Source organism: Passer domesticus, chromosome 20, assembly GCF_036417665.1.
Source record: "Passer domesticus isolate bPasDom1 chromosome 20, bPasDom1.hap1, whole genome shotgun sequence".
Taxonomy (NCBI): Eukaryota; Metazoa; Chordata; class Aves; order Passeriformes; family Passeridae; genus Passer; species Passer domesticus.
The window spans coordinates 8,897,478-8,923,475 of NC_087493.1; the positions used below are offsets into that span (position 1 = coordinate 8,897,478).

The window sequence follows — 25,998 nt, forward strand, 5'->3', positions numbered from 1 at the left end:
ATGCAGTATCACAGCAGCATTTCCTCCTCCTCAGCCCCACGGGAAAGCCCTGGGGTTGTGCACAGTCAGGGTTGGTTTGTAGAGGAGGGGGTGGCTGGTGCTGGGAGGGTGCTGGGATTCAGCACTTGAGGTGCAGATCACTAAGCCAGGGAAAATGGGATGGAGAAAGGCTGGGGAAGACCATGGGAGGAGAGCATCCCTACCACGAATTTGGGGAAGGCAAAGGACAGCTGTCCCCTGGTGTCACCCTGAGCCTTATGGCACCCGTGGTGGCATTCAGAGCAAAGAGGGACAGCCAGCCATGGGGCCAGCGTGGCATGAGGGGGTTCTGTTGGCAACACAGCCCCCCAGACCACGGGGACCCTGTCCTGTAGCCTGGCCAAGGGGGGACAGCGTTGTCCTTCCAGCCATTCTGTGCTCACCCCGGGGTGCTGCATCCCTTCCCTCACCCCCAGTGGGTGCACCCATCCTGGCTGGGGTTGGAAATGGGACATCTCTGGGCTCTGTGCACACTTGGCCCCTTTAATTCCCAACTTTTGGGAGGCTTTTTGTGCTTGTCACCTTCCAGAGGAGAGCAGGAAACTCCTCTGCTGAGCTCAGCGCTGCTTCTCCCGCCTCAGCTCTCACGGCCCTTCCTTTGTCTTGCCAAGGACACCGCCCTGGTCCTCTTGGCAGCACCCGGGCACTTTGGGGAGCCACATGGTGGCTGTGACTGTGCCCCCCAGACAGAAAGCAGAGTGATGGGGCGGCAGAGCTGCAGCCTGGTGCTGTCAGACTCCAGACCCGCCTTTTCCTCTCCCCCAGGGGAGGTTTGCCCTGCTCCAAACCCCCTCAAGTCAAACAGCACCCGGGCACGGTGCTGGGTGGCATTTCTGTCTGACTGCCCCACCAAAGGCCATCGCTGCCTCCCGATGTCCCCCCGCCGGGCGCTGTCACCTGCGCGGGGATGCTGCCGCCCTCTCCGCCCAAACCTGGCCATCCCCACCCCAAAACGCCATCCCCTCACCTCGGGGGGGGGGCTGCCCACCCCCACGCCCCTTCCCCCCTGCCCCGAGCCCCCTCTGCGGGGCCGGTTGCCGCTAGATGGCACGCGGAGCGCGGCGGAGGCTCCGCGGGGCGGAGCGGAGCCGCAGCGCGGGGTGCGCGGAGCGGAGCGCAGCCCAGCGGCCCGGCCACCCCGGCCATGGGCTCGGCCGGCAGCGGGCAGGGGCAAGGGTAGGGCGGGGGGGTCCCCGCAGAGCCCCCGCCATGCGCCCCCGCGCAGCCCCGCGCCCCTGAGCCCCGCTCGCTGCCGCCCGCGGGGAGCGGGGCCGCCCCTGCCCGCAACTTTGAACGATGATCACTGTCAACGCGGATGGCAAGATAATGGTCAGAAGATGCCTCGTCACCCTGAGACCCTTTAGGTAAAGTTGGTGTTTCCTCCAGGCAGCCTCGCCCGGCTCCTGCGGGCGGGGAGCGGCTGGTGCGGGGGCTGCGGCTCCGGTGGGGCGGGAGGGTGCGGATGGAGCCCGGCCGAGCATCCAGGGATCCGGGCAGGATCCGGGCAGGATCCGGGCAGGGATCCCGGCAGGATCCGGGGAGGGATCTGGGCAAGGACCCGAGCAGGATTCGGGCAGGATCCGGGCAGGGATACGGGCAGGGATACGGGCAGCATCCAAGCAGGGGTCCGGGCAGGATCCAGGCAGGATCCAGGCAGGGATCCAGGCAGGATTCAGGCAGGATCCAGGCAGGGATCCCGGCAGGACTCCAGGCAGGGATCCGGGCAGGAATCCCGGCAGGATCCGGGCAGGGCTGCCCGCGGGGCAGCGTGCGGCTCCTGCAGCTCCCGCTGGCTGCCGCTCCCGGCTGGCCCCGCCGCTGTCTCTGGGGTTATCGCGGGGATGCTCGCCGCTGGCTTTTTTGGGAGCCGTTCTGGGAGGTGTTGGTCCTCGGGGGGATTCGGTTCCTGTGGTTCAAGCCTGCTGGTGCAGCTGGGGATTTCGAAACGCACCCTGAGCTGGCAGTGGGGCTGGGGTGCATGTCCAGACCTGAACCCCTCCGGCTCCAGCACACCCGTACCCACCCATTGCTTTTTCCCCTGGCTGTAACTCCCATTTTTTGCTTCCATACATTCCCTTCCCTCTCCAGCCTTTGCTCTCCGGCTTCTTTGCTTCGCTGGAGACGTGCTGGGGTTGGTCCCAAGCCTGAGACACCCGGGAGATGTCGGCAGTTATTTGGTTTTCCGATGGGGAGAGGGACCAAACCCCCTTAGAGACGGAGGCGAACGTGCCGGGGGACGGAGCTCAAGGTGGGGCGAGCCCAGCCCCGTCTCCCAGCGCTCCCCGCTGCGTTTGGAGCTCTGGGCTCACCCGAGGGATGTGCTCACTGCCTTTTTCTCGGCGCAGGTACCGCCCGGCTGGGGAAGGACAGGCTGGGCTTGCTCCCCGGGTGTGGAGAGGTTTTCTGCCTCTCCTCGGGACTGGGGAACTCGGCCAAGGGGTGCCACAAAGCAGAGCTGTGAGGGCTCCCAGAGCTCAGCAGTGGAGCAGGGAGTGACTGCCAGAGACACGGGAAGGGCACACTCACCCCGGGGGATGCTCCTTGCCTGCCTGTTTGCTCTCTTGACTGGGTTTGAGTCCCACAGTGAGGAGGTGACTGGCTGGAGCATCCCTGTGCCCTGGGCATCACCCCTGAGGCAGGGGAACCCCGGCTCCAGCAGTGATCTGGGGTCAGGGTGGGCGAGCACAGGGAGTGCGTGGCAGGGTGATCACAAAGTCCTGTTAGGGATGAGGATGTGTGTGTGAGGGGTTTGTGATGGCTGGATGGTCTCTGGTGCCCAGGTGGAGAACTGGCATGGTGCTGGCCGTGTGCCCTGGGCTGGCTTCTGCTCTCCAACCAGTACAGACCAGTACTGGTGCCACTGGAACCTTGTTGTTAACAGCCAGGCTCTCCCTGTGTAAGAGGAGGAATTCCCAGACCCTCTCCTTACAGTGTCCAGGACCTCTGCACCTCCTCCCTGCTGCTGTCAGGCTGAGTGTCACCCCCCTGCCACAGTCCTGTGTCACCTTGCTCCCAGCCCAGTGTGGGTGAGTGCTGGCACTGCCCAGCTCCAGCCTCAACCCGTGCAGATCAGCTCTGCTCCCCCAACACCAGCACCCCCATCCTCAGGGATAACCTCCAGCAGTGGGAGAAGGTCCTGGCAGCCAGGCTGGGTCCTGCAATGTGCAGATCCTGTAAATGTGCAGATCCTGTAAATGAGCAGATCCCACAGGTTCCCTGCTGCTGGCTGTGCAAAGCCTCGCTGCTCCGGGAATCCCGTGCCCTGCCTGATGGGATTGGGGCCATCGGCAAACAGCACACAGGAAACCCGATCCTGTGCACCAAAACATTTCATTAACCACCTCCAGACACGCTTAGCAAAGCAATGCAGAGCCCTGAGCTGGGAGAGCTCCTGCAGAGAGGGAGCAGATCCGTCTGGAGAAGCACAGGAATGTCCAAGGGTGGCTCTGACTTCATCCCAGCAGCAAAGGGGGTCTCACTTGTGATGGATCCAGGCAAGAATCCACCCAGCAGCCCTGGTCCAGCTCGCCCAGCTCTTGGCTCTGTAGCTCTGTTTGGCAGCTGGGAGCCAAAGCCAGGCTTTCAGTGGGATGTGACAGTGCTCAGTGAGAGTTCTCTCTGCTCCCTGCCTGGATCACAGTGCCCACGGCTGAGCATCAGTCTGACAGCACCACAGCCCTGTCGGGCTCCAAGCAAAAAGGGTTTGAGGGAGAGGAGTCACTCATTAGCCTGACTGCTGCTGGTAGGAACGATGGCTCAGCTTCTGGGAGTTGAAAACTTGTCTAATAAAAGGTGTCACCTGACTCTGCAGCCCTTGGTTTCCCCCTGCTCCTGTGTAGGATTTTCTCTGTGGGTCCCAGCTGGGTGATGTGGCACCATGGGCACAGTCCCAGTGCCACAGTCCCATCCTGCTGGGTGCTGCTGGCCTTCCTCCCCCACCACATCCCAGCTCTGCACTCAGACCCTCCTGGTCACATCCAGCTTTCAGTTCCATGGGCCAAAATCCTCCATGACTGGGGCATCACTTCCAATTTGCATTTAACACTTGAGGAATTTCACTTTCTTTTCTTTTGGGCTCCAAGCCAGAGCCCAGAGCTCTGACTATTTCAGTTTGGGGAGGGTGTGGAGAGGGACTTGGCACCAGAACTGTGCCTGAGTGATGAATTAAATGTGACATGGGATGGCAGGTAAAGCCAGCTTGCAGGATAGGTGTTATTTGGTCCTTGGAACGCTAGAGTCTTCAGGGAGTTAGTTTTGATTTTGGGGAAGAGGACTCTGCATTTGGACCATGTGGGATCTGGTATGTTTTACCTACTTTGTGGTAAATTTGTGTTCTGTATAAGGAGTTTCCACTCAGGTGAGTCTGGGCCAGGCACTTTTATTCACCTGGAGAACAGGAGCAAAAGTAAAGGAGTTGGGGTTCTCAGGCTGAGAGTCCAGCCCTGCAGCATCCCTGCTCCCTGGAGCACTGCTCTGGGCTGGATCCACTGATTTCCCAAGGACAGCAACTCCAGTAAGGCTCCAATTCATCTTTATTTTATTTATTTTTTTTAAAGCATCTTGCATCTCCCCTACTCTCTCTGTAATCCAGGCAAAATGAAAAAGGTTTAGTTTCCTAGGGAGATGGTAGAGCAGAGATCACCTTTGTATCTTTTTCTTCCCTTCCCCTTTTTCTTTCTGCTCAGTGTTCAGCGATCCCTCCTTGCCAGACTATAATTATGAAAATTAAAAAGCGCCAACACGGTCTCGCATAATGATGAAGATATTGTCAATAGGGGGTGTGAGAGCAGGGTCAGGGCTGAGTGTTTGTTCAGGTGGTGCTTTGTTAAAATGCCCCTTGGGGGAAGGGACACCAGGCCAGGGTGGGTTTGTACCAGGATGGACCCTGGGGTGCAGGATGGACCTGCCAGGGCTCTGAGCCCTTCAGCTTGTTTCCTCTCCACCTGCTGCTGTCCTCTCCTGCCAGGGCAGTGCCATGGCAGACAGCACTGCCCAAGGGCACACTCAGCCCTCCAGAGCCGAGCTGGGTGCAGCAATCCCCTCCAGGGTGTTCCTGAGAGCCTTTCCCAGAGCCAGCACCGCGCCGGGCTCAGGCTGTGATGATAGCAGACAATGATCCAACATCCCCAGATCACCCCCTCTGCAAGCTATTTATGGGACACCACACTGCTCTGCAGCATCAGGGACGCTCTGCTGCCTCCACATCTCCCTGCTGGAGCTGGACCACAGCTCCCTGCAAACCCTTCTGCCAGGTCTGTCTGTGTGTGTCTGTGTGCAGATCCCACAGCTCCATGGCTCACCAGCATCTGCTGGGGAGGGTGGCTGTGCTGCACTGCTTGCTGCTCGTGGGGCTGTGCCTGCAGCCAGGCCTGTAGGGATGGGAGCCTGGCTCAGGGAGTGCACAGTGCTTTCTGTACCCTGTAGAAACTGCTTTCCACGCCTCCAGGGGCGGCTCGTTCAGAAATAAAGGGACCTGAGCTGGTCCAGGCTGCACGGGGATGTCGGGCAGTTCTGGTGATGCACTTGAGGATCCCGTCTGCCAGGTGGGTCAGTTCTCCACCAGGTGGGTCAGCTCTCCCAGGTGTGTCAGCTCTCCCAGCTGGGTCAGCTCTCCAGGTGGATCAGCTCTCTCCCAGGTGGATCAGCTCCAGCTCTCCCAGGTGTGTCAGCTCTCCCAGGTGTGTCAGCTCTCCCAGGTGGATCAGCTCTCTCCCAGGTGTGTCAGCTCTCCCAGGTGGATCAGCTCTCTCCCAGGTGTGTCAGCTCTCCCAGGTGGATCAGCTCTCTCCCAGGTGTGTCAGCTCTCCCAGGTGTGTCAGCTCACCCAGGTGGATCAGCTCTCTCCCAGGTGGATCAGCTCTCTCCCAGGTGGGTCAGCTCTATTTCTCCCAGGTGGGTCAGCTCGCCCAGGTGGGTCAGCTCTATTTCTCCCAGGTGGGTCAGCTCTATTTCTCCCAGGTGGATCAGCTCTCTCCCAGGTGGGTCAGCTCTGCCAGGCCAGCTCTGGCCTGGCTGTCAGGCAGGGTTTGTGCTGGTGCTGAGCGTGCTGCTGGCAGAGCTCATCAGTGCTGACAAGCCCAGGGTGTTGCTTTCCCCTTGGTTAGGTGGGAGGTGAGGGGGGATGGGGAGCTGGGCTGTGCTGCTTGCCCAGAGCCCAGGGCCAGGTGTCCCTGATCCACTGGGAATGGGGCAGGGCTGATCCATGGGGATGGGCAGGAGTTGTCTGCTGTGAGCAAGGCTGATCCTCCTCGGAGCAGGCAAAGAAACGCTTTGTTCTTGAGCTGGCTGCTGCTGAGAGTGAGGCTGCCCTGGATCTGGGGCTCAGGTGTGTCTGTCTGTGTGACAGCAGCATCAGAGCTGCCTGGATGGAGGCAGGGAGCTCGTGGCATCCCCTGTAAGTGCCATGCCTTGCCCAGGAGCCTCTCCAGGCAAGGAAAGCCTGGCTGTGCTGGCTGGGACAATAGGGAGCTGCCCTCACTAGATCTCCCTGGGGAAGCTCAGCCCTTCTTGAGCTGCTTGACCTGGTACTTGAGCTCTCCACAACATCTCCAGTCACTAACGAGGGCTTTGAAGCAGGTCACTTTATTTGTTAGCCCTTTCCAGCAGCAGATAATTGCACTGCTGGCGTGCTGTAGCCCGGAGTTGAAGGCTGGTTCTCACTCCTCTGCCTTTTAGCTGTGCAGGAATGCTCAGGTGGAGGGCTGGGGGCTCCTCTGGCCCTGGAGAAGCCTGGGTGGCTGAGCTGTGGCTGTGTGCAGCTCCTGAGCCCTGTGGAGGGCTCACACAGCTGTGTGCAGCTCCTGAGCCCTGTGGAGGATGCTGTGAGCTTGTGAAGCTGCAGGCTGCTGCTCTCTGTGGTTTGCTTCCCTTTGGCTCAGGATGAGGCAGCGATGCCAGGGCACCCCTGAGGGCTCCCTCAGCCCCACACAGGATTTATTCACCTGCTGGAAGACAAACCTCTTGTTTCTCCAGGCTGGCTGGGGGTTGTCTTTTCTCCTGCTCCTCCTCGAGGTTTCCCCTGGGTCTGAGATCACACTGCTGCTCTGGGAGCTGTCACACTGACACCTGGCAGTGGCTCTGCCAGGGCTGCTCCCCTGTGGCTGCTGCACCTCCACGGAGTCCCGGGGATGATGGCAGCAGCTCCGAGCAGTGGAAGGAGGCCAGACATCCATCCCTTGGCACAGAGCACTCTGCTTTTCACTCCCTGGTGCACAGCACCCAGCTGGCACAGAGCTCTGCCTTCAGCCCTTCCACCCCCAGAATGGGACTGGCAGAATTTGGGCTGAGCAGGAGCAGTGCTGGGAGCTCCTGCCCCTCGCTGGAGGTGACGTCCTGCCCAGGGTGTCCCCTGGGAGCCCTGTGAACAAAGCAGTGATGGGATGGCCCCAGGCCACACGAGTGCTGCAGGTCCCTCCTTGTCCCCTTGTGCACAGGGGACACAATGACAATGCTGGTGGCCTAGTTACAGGGGAACAAAAGGCTTTGTACAAAACACTAAAAGGGTTTATTTTAGATCCTTTGGGAGGAAGGGAAGGTAAAGGTCTCTCTTTACTCCTCTCTCCCAGAGGAACACAGGCATTGTTCATTGTAGTGGTTCCTGTGCTCTGGGCTGTTGGGCTGCACCTGCGGGAGCATCACAGGGCAGCAGTGCTCTGGCTCAGCTCCCCTGATGAAGATGCAGATCCACCACTCCCCTTTGTGCACTGGAGGATTCCTCAGGGCCTGCCCATTGCAGAGGCTGCAGGGAGTTCAGAGGGGTTCTCAGGCAAAGCCCCCTGCTCAGTGCCAGGCTTTGTGTCCTGGGCTCTTTGTGAAGGGTCTGGCATAGCTGGGCTGAGCTGCTGGTGGGGCTGCACAGATGGCCCCTGCCATGGCTGGGTGGGGTGAGCCACAGGGATGGAGCTGGGATTGTCCCAAACACCCAAACCCAAACCCTCTCCTGCTGCTGCTGTGCAAAGGGATTACCCCATGGTGGTGGGGCTGGCTCCTCATCACGCCTTGCTCCAGCTCTGCTTTTTCTCCCGCAGGATTTTTGTGCTGGGCATTGGATTTTTCACCCTGTGCTTCCTGATGACATCCCTGGGAGGGCAGTTCTCAGCCAAGCGCCTGGGGGACTCCCCCTTCACCATCCGCACCGAAGGTGAGCGCGGCTCCGAGCCCGGCCCGGGGTCCTGGTCTGGACAGACAGGTGTCTGCCAGGGAAGGCAGCAGCCTCCCTAGAAATGGAAAATGTAAACCCCCTCCCTCTGAAGTATTACAATTTTGAAATTAAGGGGCACTCAGGTAAAGATATGGGAATAGAAATAACAGTTCTGTACTAGGAAAAATAAAAATACAAAGGCAATAGTACAAACAAACAAACCACTGCCAGAGTGAGAACATGACCTGACCCCCTGTGGGTCAGGGTGGTGGCACAGTCCCATCCCATGGGGGCTCAGCCCTCCTGCAGTGCCAGCTGTGCTTCTGCTGGAGCACGGATCCTGCACAAGGGGGGAGTTTTTCTCTGCAGCTCCAGGGCTGCTAGAGATGGGCCTGCTCTCCCTCTGGGAATGCAGGGCAGGAGAAAGCTGCTCCTCTGGGAATGCAGGGGGCAAAGGCTGCTGTGCTGTTCCAGGCTCAGATTGTATCCAGGTAGGAATGCTTGGCTCCTCCCCTGGGCGGAGCATCTCCCCATGGGATGCTGGAATTTGATCAGCCCTGCAGGGACACTCCCTGGCCATGGACAGCAGAGATCTGCTGGAGGGAGGATTGGCTGTGGGAGAGATAAAGAAAAAACTGCCCAGGGAACAGCAGAGAACTGCCCCAGCTCTGACAGATGGGGACTGAACACACAGCCCCATTTCCAGCCTAAGATCCTCATCTGGTGCCCTTAGCTGCATGGTCCAGCTGAGCTGATGAGTGCCAGGGATGCAGGAGGATGGTGCTTGGATCTTCCATTCCCACAGGTTCTTCCCTTTTTGGTTCTTCCCTTTTTTTCTAATCCTTTTTGGGATTATCAGGATGGCTGAGGGTCAGAGGGTTCTAAAGATAGGGTGAAACAATGGAAACAAGACCATTACTCAGCTCTTCACACTCTTTCTGGATGCCTTGGAGTGGCTTTTCCCATCATTATCCTTAATTTAACCCAGATCTTTGAATCCACTGGCTGCATCTTTGTCTGTCTCTTGTTTCCTGGGAGCAGTGTCATCTCAGCCCTGGAGCTGGATTGACCCAAATCTCCTTTTTCAGGCACTCACACCTCAAATCCTCCACATGCAGGGGTTCAGGTGATTAAATCAAGGTGTGTAAATGGGTTCCCCCTCTTGCCTGAGCCTCTTTGGCTCTGCTGAGGGCTGTGAGCACCAGCCCTGCTGGTTGGGAGAGATGCTGCTTTGCTCTGAGGTGGTGCAGGTTGAATGTTGCTTCTGGTAATGCCTGACTGGTCTCATTTAAAGAAGAAAAGAAGTAAATTATGACCTCGGTCCTCTAATTTTTCAAGGTTTTGGTTTCTTAGCTTTCTAACTGGGTAAGGCAAATCCTGCTTTGTTAGAAAGCTCAAAAATTCAATGCAAATCCAATTTTTTCCCCTATATTCAGTGGCTTTGCCAAACAAACTATTGCTTCCAGATGAATTGCTGCACATTTGGCTGTTGCTGTACTTCTTATTGGGGAAGATGAGCTTCATTCATGGCCTCACACACTGGTTTCAAACACAAAGCATCCTCTCACCTGTCTCTGGAGGAAGGTTGTGTTCTTTGTGCCCTTGGCAGGCACAACCTGGGAGGCTTTTTCTCACTCTTTAACACCTGGTTCAGGCTTTTGGGGTTCAGCTTTTCCTGTCACACTGTCACAGCTTTTCCAGAGGCTGCTATGGTTCCCACTTTGCTAGTTTTGTGTTCTGAAGCACCTGCTTCCCCCCAGGCTCAGGATGAATTTTTATTTTGGAGTGAAAAGGGGTAATAAAAGCATAAAGAGCCATTAGCATTCCTGCTGGCCATGGCGGGGTGTTTGCAGGGGCTGGCTGTGCCCCAGGGTGATGTAGCTGTTCCTGGGGGTGAGTGACCCCCAGAGCAGAGTGGGCCCAAGGCTCAGGGAATGAGCTGGCCCGTGTCACCACAGAGCTCCCTCTGTCACCTGGGAAGGGCTGGGGCTGCTGGGAGGAGGATCTGATGGCTGGGAGGACCAGCTATCCACCCATGGCAAAGGCAGGAAGGGTGCTGCATCCTGGGCAGCCTCCCTGGGGATGGGAAATGGGAGTCACAGCTCTGGGGAGGTGGGGAACCCCATCCCTGCAGACTCTGAGAGCACACCTCAGCTGAGCTGAGCTGAGGTGAGGTGAGGGCAGGGCTGACCCTTCTGTTTGGAGCAGTGTGAAAAACACCAGTTGCTTGTTTTTAAAATGTTAAAAGTTTAATAGTAATAAAATGGTTATAAAAATAGCAATATAATTACAGTAACAAAAATTTGAATAATTGAGATTAGGACAATACAAGACAATAAAAAGAAAGAGTTATGGACGTCCGGGTACCTCTTTGAGGAAAAAATAAGCCAAAAAAGGACACACATTAACAGAGGATTAACCCTTAAAAACAATAGCCTGTTGCATCTTTATACACCTCACACATGATGCATAAATTCCATTCAAACAAAGGATTCTGTCTGGTCACTGTCAACTTCTTCCTCTTAATCCTAACGGCATCGAGGTGGGAAGAAGTTAATTTCTTCTGATAATGGAGCAATAAATTCGCTTTCTCTGAAAGATTTAGGTGTCCTGTGGCTGCTATCTGGTGCGAGTACCTCATTCCTTTCTTTAAAAAATATTCCATATACATAGTTTCTCTTTTAGCATTACCTTATATCCTAAACCTATATTTAATACACTACTTGAGAAAATGAACACAGCATAACTTTCCAACATAACACATATAATATTAATTTTAATATTTGCAAAAAGCCAATCATAAAATACACATTTTTCACAGGCAGGAGCTGAGGAGGGCACTCGGAGGGCTCTCCTGGCTGAGGGGAGGTGCAGCTCACGTGGGGAGGGAGGCAGGCAGCAGGAGTGGATGTGCTGCTGATTAGTGCTGTGAAGTCTCCAAAGGTCTGTTTGAATAACAAACTGGCAATTTAATTAACATGTGTTCTGGTGCCCAGGGAAGGCCAGGAAGTGTTCCTGGCAGTTATGGTGGCTGTTAAAGCACACGGTGCTGGGCTGGAGGAGCAGGTTAATTGTGCTGGGCTGTGCTGAACTCTTGGTGTGATGAGGAATGGCAATCTGGGAGGGTTCATGGCTGGTGACTTTGGAAGGGTTCCTGGGGTGTGGTCAGGTTTGCCATGCCCAGGCTGGAGTGTTTCCCAGGAATGGGGCAGGAGCCTGCTCCCTGCTGCTGTTCCCTGCCCCTCCTGGACTCCTGGAGCATTATTCATTAACTGATGGGTGCTGCAGGGAAGCTGCCATCATCCTCCGCGTGCTCTGGGGTAAAAATGGGGTGAGATTGTGCTCAGTGAGTGCCAGCTCCTTCCTGGAGCTGGTCCCAGCCCTTGTGGCTGTTTGTGCTGCTCCTTGTTCCCAGTGTCCTGCCAGACCCAGCTGTGCAGGGGAAGCTGCCCGTGCCCTTCAGTGCCTGCGGGGTTGGGGTGGCTGCAGAGAGCTGGGGGATGTCAAAAATAATTTGCTTTAAAATCACCTGCATCAAAAAATCCTTTGGGTTGTGGATGAATGTGAAGTTCATGGTCCCTGGTCCAGTTTAGGCTGGGGCTGTGAGCCAGCCTTGAGCCTCAGCTATTGCCATTCAAAGCGTGACATGAAAATGCCCCAGCCCTGCCCAGAGCTTTCCTGGCTCCTGAACTGTGTGAGCAGCCAGTCATAACCAAAATAAACATAGATGTGAGGCAGGAGCATGAACAGGAGGAATGGATAATGTCACAGTCCAGAAGTTAATCCCATTTAAAATGTGATTTTTGTATGTGAATACCTTTCTCAGAGGTTCTCTCCAAAAGCCAAGTTTCTTGTTGTGTGCCAGAAATTATTCTTCAGATGGATTCTCTGCTTGGTGATTCGCTGCAGCAGAGGCTTTGCATCTTAACAATAAATAAAAAAACCCTTCTGAAATGCAAGTTATTTTATCCTAATCCACTGCTGTCAAGTAAACACAGACAGAGGTTCCTTTGTTTTGAAATGGCCACTGAGAGAATTTATTCTGCAAACAAAGATGTAGATAAAAAAGGGAAACAGAGAAGTCTATAAATTTTGAATGTGGGAGATGCTTTGGAAAGGGCTCTAGACTCAGGAGATTGAGTTTTCTGTGCCCTCCTCTCTCCTCTCATTTAGAATTTAATATGTTTGATGATCCTTTTTCCCCCCAAGCATCTTTCTTGCGGTTGTTTTACTGCCAGAGTCAGGGGCCAGGAGGCTGCTGCTGAAAAAGCACCAAATTCTGTAATCATGGTGCTGGGAGGGATTTGGCTGTGGTCCCTCAGCCCGTGGCTGTGCCCCAGGCTGGATTTGGTGGGATGTGCATCCCGCTGGTGGAGCTGGCTGCTGCAGGGGATTAGCCAGGGAAAATAGGTTATTAAGTGTTAAAACGTGATTAGATGTGGCTGGAATATTGCCTGCAACTGCTGTAGCTGGTTCAAAGAACCAAAAGCCTTTGGATCCCTCTGGCTGTTGATTCCTGCAGGGCTGGGTGTGAGGTGCTGGAGGAATTTGCTGCAAATCCAGGGGAAGTTTGGGACGGGTCCTGAAACGGCTGGGGCAGAGCTCTGCCCTCGTGCTGGGCTGCTGCCTGCAGGAGGGGATTTGATTTGATTCCAGCTGACCTTGCTGGGGCTTTGACAGAAGCACCTGAAGTGGCTCTCAGGTGTCTCAGTGCTTGGGGTCACTGCAGCAGCGGTTCTGGGGCTGGGCTCCTGCAATCCTGCTGCCTTTGGGAAATGGGGGTTTGCTGAGTGCCTGGGCTTTGTGTTTGCTGTTCCCATAACTGTTTTTGCAACTTGTTTTTAAGTGTTTCCTGCTGCTCAGCTGCAGAGCTCAGCACCTGCCTTTTCCCAGCCCAGCACCTCCAGCTGGTTTCCTGTGCCTGACCACAGCTGGGCTCCTGTTTGCTCCACTGCTTTGGGAGCAGGATTGGTGGGAATGGCATGGAGGAAGGACAAGGGTGGGGGAGAGCTGATTTTAGAGCACAAGCTGGAAAACAGAAGCAAGGAGAGGCAAAGCTCAGCCTCTACAAGGCTCTTGCACCTTGTGCTAAGTTGCTGAGATGTGTTTTGGGGTCTGATCGCAGGGCTGTGGGATATGGACCCTGATGGGGTGATAAGCAGCTTGTGGGCTAGAACAGAGGTTTTCCCAGTCCTGCAGCACTGGGACATTGCAGCTGGGAAATGGTAACTCAACCTGGAACCTGTCTGGGGGTGGGCAGTGCAGCAGCCCCTGCAGGGACTTCCCATGGTCTGTGATCCAGCAGAACTGCAGGTCACCAAGGAACTGCTTGTGCTGCAAAAAGATTTGGTCATTTATGCTCATTTTGGAGGGAATAAAAATAAATGTGGAAAAGAAAAAATAATAAATATAAATATAATAATACATGAAATGTGGAAGCCTGTTCTTGCTGGCTTGGGGTGTCTTGTCCCACATGCAGACCATGGGGGAGCTGAGCACTGGGGCTTCCTTGTGGTGTCAGAATGGCTCTGGTTGGTCACGTTGGGCTACAGGACTGTCAGGAGAGATCCAGAGCCAACAGCCCAGGTGTGTTGTGCTGGAGATGGTGTGTAATGCCACCTGGCAGGGATCCTGCCCTGTTCTCCTCAAACCCTCTCAGTATTCCAGCTCTGCCTCCCCTGCTGCTGCTGCTTGCTCCAGTTCCTGGAGTCTCACCTGCTTAAAGCAATTTCTTCCATCAGTGAACACAGAAGAGGAGAGAGGGAGATGTTTGGGGCTGTGCAGCACAGCTGCAAGCTTTGGTGTTTGTGGCTTCTGTTTCTCTCCAGAGCAGGGGTGTTGTGGAGGGGTGGGAATTCTGTGCTGATGACAATGCTGAAGGTTGCTCGGGGTTTTGTAGGGCATTCTCACCATTTCAGAGCCACAGCGCCGTGAAGCAACGGGATCTCATGTTATTTCAATGCCTTGCATTGCTCCCTGAGGAGCGGAGCAGAGAGGCCAAACAGAAATGTGAGAACGACACGATCTCCTCAGAGGGGTCCTCTGCTCCTGCTCCCGGCTCTGCTGCTTCTCCTTCTGCTCCAGCAGCGTCCCAGCTGGGCCAGCATGGCCAGGCAGCATCACCATTTGTTCTCACAGAGGAGGCAGAAAGGTCAGGCTCGGATTTGCTAACGATCAGAGTGAGCCCAAGGAACTCTGCCATCCCTCCTCAGCCAGCTGTGCCGGGAGGGCAGGAGGAGGAGGAGGAAGAGGAGGAGGAGGAGGGAGGTCTGTCCACAATCCTGACCCCCTGTGTACTCTCTCTTTGTGAGGGCTGACAGCAGAGCAGGGCACAGCTCGGTTCAGTTCCATCCTGGCTGCACTGAGATGCTGCTCAGCCCAAGAGAGCTTTAAAGTAAAACACAGATGTGTTCACCCTCCCTCTCTCTCAGGAAAGGTAATTTTCAGGACCTATTTGAAAATTTTGTTGCAGCCACTTGTGACAGATCCCAGTCTACTTCTGGGCAGAGCACACAGCTCTTCTGACAGGAGCTTGGGGTGGGCAGAATCCCCAAAAGCTGCTTTGTGGCTTTGGGAATCCCTTTTCTTACCTGCTCTGGCTGGGGAGAGCACCCGGGAGTGAGGACTTGGGCTGCTGGCTCCTTGAGACACGGCCCACAGCCCTGTGGTTCCAGGGATGTTCGTGTTCCCTTTGCTTTTTAGAAGTCATGTGAGTTACAAATTTATCTTGCTGCCTTTAAAGCTCAGTGGGGGCGACAGGAGAACCATCGTGCAAGCAAGTGACAGTGACAGGGGAGGGAGGCAGCCGGGCGGGCTCTGCTCACCAAACGGGGCACTAATTATTGCCAGTTTCTTCCTGAGTGAGTTACAACCCTCTCCCGGGCTGCTGGTGTCATGTTTTGATGTTGTCTGCTGGGCAGCCCTGGATAACTGCAGCGTTTGTGAGCAGCTTGTCAGGATCAGGGGATGCTGCAGCGTGTCTCGCTGGCAGTGCTGGGATGCTGCTAAAGGAGGAGGGATGAGACTCTTCTCAAGGTCTGAATCCAGAGTTTGCTTAGGTAAAACTCTCTCAAAACACAGGAGGTTCCCCTCTTGTGGGAAATGAGTTTGTAGAAAATTTTTAAACTTGATAGAAGGTTTATATAGTACGTATTTTTGTGTAAATTTTAAGAAATGTTGACTTAGAAATGTTATGGAACAGGATAGATATTGTTAAGAGTATTAAGCGTAACACTATTGTTAGTGTTTTTAAAACACCTCTCATCTCTAAATAATAAAAAAACCACAAACTGAATCCAACACGCTGTCCTATCCCCTCTTCCTGCCTGGGGGTTGTTATCCAGTCTCCTTTCCCAGGTGCCAGGTGTGGGTCTGAGTGTGGTGTCACCTCCCCAGGACCTGCAGATCCTGCACGTCCCCAGTGCTTCCCCTTCCTGCTGCTGCATCCAGAGCTGGACTGGCCTCTCCTGGAGCCTGTGGGTGCCAGCCAGGGGGAAGCCACGTGGAGGAGCCTGCTGGGCAGCTCTTCAGTGCTCGGGGCTCACTTCCAGCCTCTCTGCATCCATCCCTTCCAAAGCCACTCCATGGATCCTCAGAGGCTGGAGCAGCCAGCTGATGCTGGAAGAAGTTGTCTGGTTGGTGCCAAGTGGAGCTGGCTGGCTCTGGGAGCATCTCCTTGGTGAGGAGCTTTGCTGGGAGCTGGTGGGGTTTTGATTTCCCCTGGAGCGTTCTCCTCCTTCCTTGTCCAAGTATTGGTGGGGAGAAAGGAGTTCAGGGAGGCGCCAAAGCCAGGCAGAGCCCAGCTGCAGGGTGAGGGCTTTCTGCCCCAAACATTGCCTTTTTCCAGCTCCTGCTGGATGCTCAGCTGCCCCAAGGGCTCTTTGGGCAGGTGACACAACGCCCACGAGTGCCAGCAGTGTCACCTTGCTGAGGTTTCACCCCATGGCCAGCACAGGGCTGTCCTCAATCTGCAGGATTTTGGGAGCAGGCCATTGCTTTGTGTGGGTGGAGAAAATGAGAGTTGGTTAAAAGCATGTGGCTTCTTCCCCTTCTGCTGGTGTCCCCACTTCAGCCCCAAGCTCTGCATCCATCGTTAGGTGCACTGTGCTCCCATCCTTGACCGACTCGTGGAAAGGGAGTTTAAAGTGGAGGTGTAAAACTTTACTGCCCTTATTAAACTGGTGTTGCAGGCAGGGAAATGTGAGCTGTTGAAATAATGAAAATAAAGGCATCCCTGGGGCTCCACGTGACACTGGAGGTTCCTGCCTGCTTCTGGGGGAGCAAAATTCAAAATGAAAATTGTGCTTTGCAGGGCACAGAGGGGTAAAGAGAAGTGTCAGGGCTGCTGTTGTAGTGGTTAAGGCTTAATCCACCCTGGGAAAATGTCTCTTCCTGAAGAAGTGCCTGTTTCATGCAATTACTGCTCAGAATTGAATGCCTGCAGGCTTCAGGAGAAGAAAAAAAATGATGCCACCAAACTTATTGGAAAATGGAAGTGTGAATTCACACGTCTTGAAGTGGGGCAGCAGGGATGAGGGGCTCGGAGCAGGGATGTGTGCTGGCCCCTTCCCTGCTGGCCCTGTGTCAGAGCAGGCAGGAGCAGCTTCCTGCTGCCCTGGCACTCTGTTATCTCCATAAGCAGGGACACCCAGGGAATGATTAAATCAATTAATTGATTTTCTATAGCTCATAAGGAAGTCAAATGGCATTTCCATCAACTTGTGATGAGCCAACACCCCACCATGGCCAGGAGGAATGTTAATGGCTCTTTATGCTTTTATTACTCCTTTTCCCTCCTAAATCAAAATTCATCCTGAGCCCGGGAGGCAGCAGGTACTTCAGAAAATAAAACTAGCACAGTGGGAACCATAGCAGCCTCTGTAAAAGCTGGGTTTTCCCATTGATTTATTTGTTTCTCTGGCTTAAACGAGAGAGCAGGGCTCAGTTCAGCTTGAGGAGAGATTAGCTGAGGCTCATCCTGCAGCTCTGCCAATGCCCCCCAGCTCTGGCCCTGCTTTGGGCTCTGCTGCTGCTTGGAGGATCCGGCCCCTGAGCTTGCTGGAGACTGATGGGTCTGGAGGAAGGGATGATTTATTTGCCCCTGGAAGCAAAGTGGCAGGATGCCCAGCACTGTTTGGCCAATCTTTTTGGCTGAAGGAGAAAGGGTGATCATTTTAGAAGTGTTAAGTGAGTGAGTTCTGAAGAAATCACCTTTCAGGGCAGCTGTGAGTGTGCAGGGCTGGAGGATTGATGGGGGTGCTGAGCCTCCTGGAGCCTTCCCCTGGCTGGTTTTGGGCTGTGCAAGTGTTGGGTGCAATCCTTCCTTCCCTGCAATCCGTGGGGCACTGCTGCTGGCAGTACAATTGTCCCTGGATGAGCAATGGGGACCATCAGGAGGAGAACCCAAAATGCTGGTGCCCTTGAAGAGACTCCTGTAAACACCAAGAACCCACACGGAGGTTGGTCCCTGGCTCGTGAGTCTGTGGAGTCACTCTGGGGCTGTCCCTGTCCCGTGGGACCTGTGTGTGCTGCTTTTCACCTGAAAGTGGGGGTCTCAGCTGCAAATCCAGGCTCCAGTTTGCCCCCAGTCCCAACAGCATCCACCCCAGTGTGGGGTGCAGCCGTGCCCCAGGAGCTCTGGTGTCCTTTGGGCTTTGCTACAGCAGCTGCCCTGCATCCATCCCTGTGCTGGAGCCTTTGTGTTTTAGGAAGCAATTTAAAATCAATGTTAATCTTGTAATTTGGAAGCCTGTCCTGCAGTGTGAGGTGTTTGAAGCGCTGCAGAACAGCTTAAAATGCAATTTAAAATAGTGCTGGCTGGCAAAAGAGAAGCAACTAAAAACTCCCTGCTGCTGCTTTTTTAAAAGAAAAAGTGAAAGGGGGATGAGAAGGAGGAAGAAAGATGCCTTTAAAAATATATTAAAACAAATAAAAGCTGAACTGCAGCTTGTGTTGGGGTTGTGTGTATTCATCTCTCCTTCCCCAGCTTCCCAAGTCCCCAGCCCATCTCTGGGGGCTGTGGGGGAGAGGAGAGATCCAGCTCCCTTTACCTGCAGTGATGGCTCATGGCAGGACTCCTGGGACTGTCCCCATGTCCCAGAGGGGACATCAGGTCTCTGGTGTGTGCATGGCAGGGTAAGAAGCAATAAATCTGGGGGGAACAGCCCTGGGCTCTCCCTCGTAGCAGTGAAACGCTCCTGACGGGGAGTGTGAGTGTTTGTATTGTTCATTTTCCTGCCTTTTCTTATTTGTATGGAAATAGGGAGCAGACATGTTTGGGTGGAGCTGCAGGCTGTAGGAAATCCTACAGGGTTTTCTTTGGGATGGGAGGGATGGGGGAGCTGGAGGGGTGGAAAAGCATCAGGACCCTCTTGTGCAGGCTCAGCTCGGGGTCCTGTAGGGGTGGCATGAGGCTTCCAGGACAGATTTTTGGGGCTGAACGGGGTTATTTCCCTCCTGCTGGTGCTGCTTTGGGTCTGGCTTTCAGCAGGGAGCTCCCACAGCACATTTGTCCCCCTGCTGCCACGGAGCCCAGGCACTGCTGCTGCGAGGGGCTGCAGGAGGGCAGGGGGGTCTGAGCCCAGGGAAGAGCTCAGGATTAATCAGGGAAGGGTTGCAATTGCTGCTGTCACATGGCTGCACCTGCAGAGCTGTCTTGGTTTGGAAAGACAGGTGTGTGCTAAGGAAGTCAGGAGCCTCCCCTGAAAGGGAAAATGTGAACCCCCTCCCTCCAAATTGCTGTAAATTTTAAATTAAGGGGCTCTCAGGCAAAAATATGAGAGCAGGAATAACAGTTCTTTATTAGGGAAGAAAATAAAAAGATAAACAATGCAGTAAACAAAAACAGCACTGACAGAGTCAGAGCACAGCCTGACACCCTGTGGGTCAGGGTGCTGGCAGCAGTCCCATTGGAATTGTGGCTCAGCCCTCCTGCAGTGCCAGGGGTGGTTCTGCTGGAGCAGGGATCCTGGAGAAGGGTGTAGTCTTCCTCTGAAGATCCAGTGGAAGGGGCAGCTGCTGTTCCTCTGGGAAATGCAGTGGAGAAGCTGTGCTGGTGTTCCAGAAACTCCAGATTATATCCAGGTAGGAATGCTTGGCTCCTCCCCTGGGCGGAGCATCTCCCAGTGGATGCTGTGGTTCTTATCAGCCATGCAGGGACATTCCACAGCCTGTTATCAGCAGATGTCTCCCCTGAGAGAGGAGTGAGTGTGGAAGAGATAAGGAAAACTGCCCACTGAACAGGAGACAGCTGCCACATAGATGGCAAACAGAATACAACTTGCCTGGCAATCTGGGACAAGAGCCCTGGGTCAGATCCTGCCTGCCCGGGTTGTTGGGAGGGCACAGAGGGTCTGACAGGCTCTGCCTGCCCAGGGATGCAGGAAGAGTGAGGGAAAACACCCTGAGGCTGCACATTGACACAGCAGTGCAACAGGGGAGGCAGAAATCCAGGAGCAGGTGAGAGCAGGCAGGTGGGACATAATCTGCTTGACCAGCCAGTGGCTCAAGGTTGCCTAATTTGGCTGATTAGCAGGGAGCTGCTCTGCTGCAGGCACTCCCAGGGCTCAGCAGCAGATCAGTGGTGCTGCTGGAGCTCTGCTAAGTGTCCACTTCACCAGCAGCCCCTGAGCTCCTTCACGGGCACCTCCAGCTGCTCCTGTGTGCCTCCTGGTGCTCTCTTCCTTGGGGGCACTGGCTGTGCAGGTCTGTGTTTTCTCTGTATAACTTAAATTAGTGAATCTGGAGCAGTTTAATGGCAGATGTGGGTGGATGTGCTGGCAGCAATAACTGGCTGGGAGCTCATGCTGAGCAATGAAGGGGTGCAGCCACCCTGAGGGGCATTGTCCATCCCTGGAGCAGCTTCCCCAAAGGGATGGAGACAGCAGGGGCCATTGCTGCCCACCTGAGCCTGGCCTTGGGCTCTCTTGTTTGCACTTAGAGCTGGGTCTCTGGGCTGTGATTGCAATGGATTATGTGTCAGAGTTAGTCCTTGGCTAGTTGGCTCTTTGGTCTTTTAATCTGCTTGAATCAAAATCGATGGTGAAAGTAAATAGAGGAGCAGGCAATCAAAGGGCTGGGGCTTTGCTCCCTGGGAACATGCCAGGGTGAGTGCCCTCATGGGAGGATGGGATCCCCAGGACAGCCCTGGGCACCACCCCGAGGGGCTGGGCATGAGGTCTGGGTCTGCCTCAGCCCCACTGGAGACCCTCTGGTTTCCTCTGCAATCAATCTTTCAAGACTGTGCTGCCCTTTTGAGGGGTTTAAGTAGCCTGGAGTTGTCCTTTAAAGGAGAAAACCACAGCAAATGATGCTTTAGATTGAAATTAATTCAGGTGGTATTTTCAATGGACATAGGTAATATCTCACTCTGTCTGAGCTCCAGTACCAGCAGGGGGTTTGCTGTTGTGGGATGGCCAGGCAGGCTGTGACACATCTGGAAAGGGAGGGGACCAACAGCCAACCAGCCAGGTTATGGACATTGGGAATACAGTGTGGGATTTTAAAGGAGACTCAGGGGTGCCCTCATCACTCTGCACAGCTCCTGAAAGGTGCCTGTGCTCAGCTGGGGCTGGGCTCTGTCTCCAGCAGCACTGACACAACCAGAGCACACAGCCTCAAGCTGCACCAAGGGAAATATAGGCTGGATATCAGGAAAAAGTGTTTTACAGCAAGGGTGATAAAGTTCTGGAATGGCTGCCCGGGGAGGTGGTGCAGTCACCATCCCTGGGTGTGTTTAACAAAGCCTGGATGTGGCACTGGGGGCCAGGGTTTGGTTGAGGTGTTGGGGCTGGGCTGGACTCGATGATCCTGAAGGTCTCTCCTAACCCAGTGATTCTGTGAATTCTGTGAAGTCTGTAAAGGTCAGGGAGATGCTTTGGTGCTGTTCACATGGGTCTGTGGAAATGTGGGTTGAGGATATTAGGAGAAATTTTTTCACTGTGGAAGTGATGAGGCACAGGAGCAGAAAAGGCATGGATGTGCTATCCCTGGAAGGGCTCAAGGCCAGGTTGGATGGGGCTCTGAGCAACCTGATGGTTGGAAGTTGTCCTGGCCCATGGCAGGAGGTTTGGAGCTGGATGACCTTTAAGGTCCCCTCCAACCCAAACCATTCTGATAACATGAAGGAGTGGCCAAGGAGGAAAGGAGATGCCCCTTTCTCAGCTGCTCTCCACACCTGCATGGTCAGAGAACCACAGAAACACAGAATATCCTGAACTGGGAGGGATGCACAGGATCACTGAGTCCCACTGAGCTCCACCTTTGAGTTCAGGTTGGCACACGCAGCAGAACTGCCCTGACTGCTCCTCCTGGCTCCTGCTCTGGAGGTTCCAGTGGCAGGTCCTGGCAGGGGGTGACGCCTGCTCACGGCTGCTTTCACTCCAGGCAGGTATTTTAAAGACAAGTGCATCATTAGTGAATTCCCTAGGGTTTCAACCCATCCAAATTTGAGCATATTGGCTGTTGACTATTCCACTGGTTTCACAGAGAAGCTATTCCTTCTTCCACAAGACATCACCCTTAGGGGTTGCTTTCCTTTTTTCCCCTGATTTCATCCAATTACTTAGCTGTGTGCTCTTCAGAAGCCCCATAAATAATTCTCCTCCCTCTGCTGTGTTTACCAGCGTGTCTCATGAAATCCAGTAAGATATGATTGATTGCAATCATTATTTCCTAGTGCTGCTATGAAAACCTCTGTCAGTTCAGTGATTGCCTGGAAAGCGTGGCTGCCACTCAGGAAAACTGTCAAAACCCTGTCATACTTTAACAAACTCCAATTAATCTATCAGTTAGGTTTACTTGTATTTGCTGTCCCATCATTGCTGATTATCAGGGGAAATGAGAATATTTTTTCCTTTCTAATTAGCAGCACGGTGGCTTTGTTTTTTAAAAGAAAGTGTTTTTCAGCACTGTTTAATTTTTCAGAACTGTTGTACTGGGGTTTTGTGCTGTTAAGGTGGGTTTGGGTTTATCCTGGCTGCCTGCAGTGCTGTGGGTAAAGTCTCCTTGAGGATCTTCATCACTGGCTTTAGGGAGAAGCCTGAGCTCCTGGGCAGGATCTTCTCCATCCCCTGGATCCCCAAGCCTGGCTCAGGCAGCTGAGCAGCCCTGGGTGGGAATCTGAGTCTCTGTTCCAGGTTAACAAATTAATCCTGGCTTTTGCATTTTTAAAAGAGTCGCTTCAGCACTTTTCCTCCTTTCTTCTGGTTTTAATGAGACACACTTTCCAAGAGATGTAATAATCATTGCCAAAAATGTCAAGTCGTTGTTAGCTTCCTTAAGCTGCTGGAAAAACAACAACAACAAAGACCAGGAACAGAAAGAGAGAGGTGTTGATGCGGAAGAGCTTCGACTTCATCTCCGAGTGCCAGGGGAGGGCTGGGGAGATGTGTCCTGCCTCAGCTCTGCTTTCTGGCAGGCTGCCCCAAAAGATAGTGCAGGGAAAGCTGAGATTTTTTTATTACTATTTTTACTTAGTATTTGGATTTTTTTAAACATTTCTTTATTTGAGAAGGAATATCTCAGCTCACTGTTGACAGCAAAGCTCAGAGCTCTGCTCTCAAAGCATCCTGCAGTGGTTCAAAACCAGCTGGGAATTGGATGGTGGCAGTGACAGCAGGGGAGATCTCAGAGAAATTCAGGGAAGCCACTGGGAATGTCGGGGCCAGGCTGGTGGTGAGTGCAGAGCTGGAGTTGTGGCTCTCTGGGATCCACAGGGAAATGGATTTGTGTCCTGGTGGGAATATCCTCATCCCTCATTAGTGATTTGGGAGCAGAGCTGTCTTGTCAGCTGTGCTTCTGTGATGAAGCCTTGGAGGAGCCATCCTTGCCTGGGCTGCCAGGAAATCTCCATCTCCACTGCCTTCCCAGGGACATCTTTGTGTGTTCCCAGCAAACTGTCACAACCTGACCCCCCCAAACAAGCTGGGCTCCAAATCCCCAGGCCAGGATGGACTCCATGGGAATCTGGGGGTTGTGGTTTCAGCCTTTCCGGGCAGCTGTAGGGTTTGGGTCAGGTCTTTTTCCTGACCTCCAGCCTCACCCACTGCAGCACAGGAGCATCCAAGAGGGATCAGTAATCACTGTCTCATGCAGAAACCAAGTTTAAGGTCTAAGCTCTGATCTGCTGGCCATGCTGGGGTGTCAGAGCAGGAGCAAATTCTGAGTAGAAATCCCTGTTTGGGGGATGGTCAGTCCTGGGATGGACAGAGGGTGCTGGGGCTGCAACCCACGAACCCAGCCCAGCTGAGGGAGGGATGGCACTGGAATGGGCTCAGTCTGTGGACAAATAACTAAAGTGGATTTTCTGATTTAAGCCCATGTCAGAGCTGTTCTATTTCCCTTGTTTGTGCCTTTGCCTGATTTTCTCAGCTCTGTTTGGGGCAGCCCTTGTCAAAACAGATCTCCAGATTCCAAAATTCCATTTTTTTTACCCCCCATAGCATCTTTTAATTGCAGGCTCATTAGGGCTGCTGCTCTTCAGTGGGACAGGCTGTGACTTTGGCATCACCCAGGGGACAGGGTGACCTTCCTGGTGGGTTGGACCCAGGTGGCTCCTGCCTTCCCAAACCCACCCAGGAAGGTCTGGGGCTGCACAGGACCTTGGGCACCCACTGACTGAAGCAGAAATCACTGACTTCTTGCCATGGAACTGAGGGAATGTCTGGGGAAGAGCCCAGTTTCAATCTCCATGAATGGTGGCTTGTCCTCTTTCTTTCTGAGGAATTGCTTTTGCTCTCAATGTTTCTTCTGTTTCGTTAGATAGCGTCAGGAAAAATAATGTGCTGCTGATAATCTCAGCCGAGCGTGGCAGGCAGCCTTTGGCGAGGTCTGGCTGGCCCGGTGTCATGGTCCTGGAGGGGTTACGGGCTGGCTCACAGCCCTGTGCTCGTGTGCCGTGCCGCAGTGATCCGGTGTCATCCCAGCGCCTGCCGGGGTCAGAGCCTGGCAGGGGAGCCTGGGGGGCTGGAGCCTCCAGTTCGGCTGCAGTGCCAGTGCTGCCTTCCCTGGGAAGCAGCTTCCCCAGCCCCTGGGAGCTCTGCCTGAAGAGTGGGTGAATTCCTGGGGGAGCAGGGATGGAGCCGGGGCTGCAGCTCTGCAGGAGCTGGCACGGTGCCCCTGATCCCACCATGGCCACACCCTGCTCTCATCTGAACACCCAAACACTCAAACACCCACACCGAGGCCTGTGTGCTGTTCTATGTGCTCAGCCAGCTCCTGTGGTGAGGAGAAGCCCATGCCAGGGCTGTCCCTGGCACACAATGCCATTGGGATGCTCTGATCCATCCCGCCGTTCTGGCTGTGCCAGCGTAGGGAATCCCAAACTCCCTCTGCCTTTGCAAGACTGGCTGTGCATCTGTTTGGAGGTGCATGAGGTGTCCCCAAGTCCTGACAGCCACCTGATAGCCACCCAGGACATCCAGCAGCTGCTTGCCTTCCCACTGCTGCCCCCCTGGCTCCTGCTGCTCCCTAAATTAAATATGTGCTGCCTCTTGGAAAGGACATGAGAGTGGAACGGCAGAGATAAGCTAAACGGGAGAGGTTCAGGGGATTATGCACTGATTAAGTTATTACCAACGTGAAATGAGCCGAGCTGAGATGAAACCGGAGCTTTATTTTCTGTTCCCTGGCTCCGGGCTCGCTGCCTGTCACTAGATGGCAAATCAAGCTGGGAGCCAGGAGCTCCTGGATCCCCCTGTGCTTTCCATGTGGCAGCAGGTCAGCGCCATGCAAACCCACAGAAAACTGTGTTAAACAGGGCTGGGAACTGGGGGCTGCTGCTGGGGGGGTTTTGAGATGCAGCACTTGAGCTATTTCCAGTGCTGGGTCACCCACCCCACTGCAGATTTGGGCAGAAGATTTCTTCTTTTCTGTAACAGGAAAATCTGGTGCTGCTGGGAGGATGTGTTGGGGAGCACCACCTCTTTGATTAGTTTCCCATGTTTTTCCTTAAGCATCCTCTGCAGGCTGCTGTCAAAGGCAGGGTGCTGGGCTAGGTGGAGGGTGAGAAATAGAAGTGCCAAATGAAAAGCTGTTATTTGGTGCTTGGGAATGAAGTCAGTTTGCCATAAGCCCTCGGGACAGGCTGGATGAGGTGGATAAGTCAGGAGTTCATGCCTGGTGAGGGGGCTGGATCCAGGCTGAGATAACCACGGAGCTGGAGGAGCCCAGCTGGATTTGGGCAGGGATTTACCCTGCTTGGGCAGGACGATGGGGCTGTGGGGCCAGGGAGAGGACACGGGGACAGCAGGGCACTGAGATGCTCCACACACCACCCATGGGGGTGGGGAGCAGAGCTCCAGGGGTAGCTGTGGGGCTGGGGCAGGGGGTCCCGTGGGTGGGATTGTCAGTGGCTGGCGTGGCTGTGCCTCAGCTGCTCTCTGTGTGCTGCAGTGATGGGCGCGCTGGAGTCCCGAGGGGTGCTGCGCAGGATGAGCGACATGCTGGAGCTGCTGATGAAGAGGATGGACATCCTGGCCAGGCTGGAGAACAGCACTGACTTCCACAAAGGGGATGAAGCACGATTCCCTCTGGACAGGTCAGTCAGACCCTGTGGAGCAGTGCTGGGCGTGGGGGTGTTGCAGGAGACCCCAATGTGCTGAGCTGCTCTGAGGGTGGTGGGAGCCAATGGGACGTGGGCCTTGGGGAGATCTTTGCTAGTCTCACTTGCCATGTCTGGAACCATTTCTTTTGGGATTTCTGAACTGACTGTGATTTTTAGGATTAGTGGTCACACCCCCAAGCTTGTCAGAGTTCAAGAAACATTTGCACTCAGGCACACTGTGTGATTTTTGGGGGAGTCCAGTGCAGGACCAGGAGCT

The 25,998-nt window shown here is 54.4% G+C and overlaps 1 protein-coding gene across 1 annotated transcript in view; it reads left to right on the forward strand.

Moving 5' to 3' along the window:
- The first annotated feature begins 1,107 nt into the window (after window positions 1-1,107).
- MGAT5B (alpha-1,6-mannosylglycoprotein 6-beta-N-acetylglucosaminyltransferase B) overlaps window positions 1,108-25,998 on the forward strand; it is a 69,338-nt gene continuing 44,447 nt past the window's right edge. Inside the window, exons 1-3 of the mRNA XM_064395298.1 lie at window positions 1,108-1,403; window positions 8,067-8,179; window positions 25,571-25,715. Coding sequence (XP_064251368.1) covers window positions 1,336-1,403; window positions 8,067-8,179; window positions 25,571-25,715 — 326 coding nt within the window. The 5' untranslated portion in view covers window positions 1,108-1,335. The remainder of the gene's footprint in view (window positions 1,404-8,066; window positions 8,180-25,570; window positions 25,716-25,998) is intronic.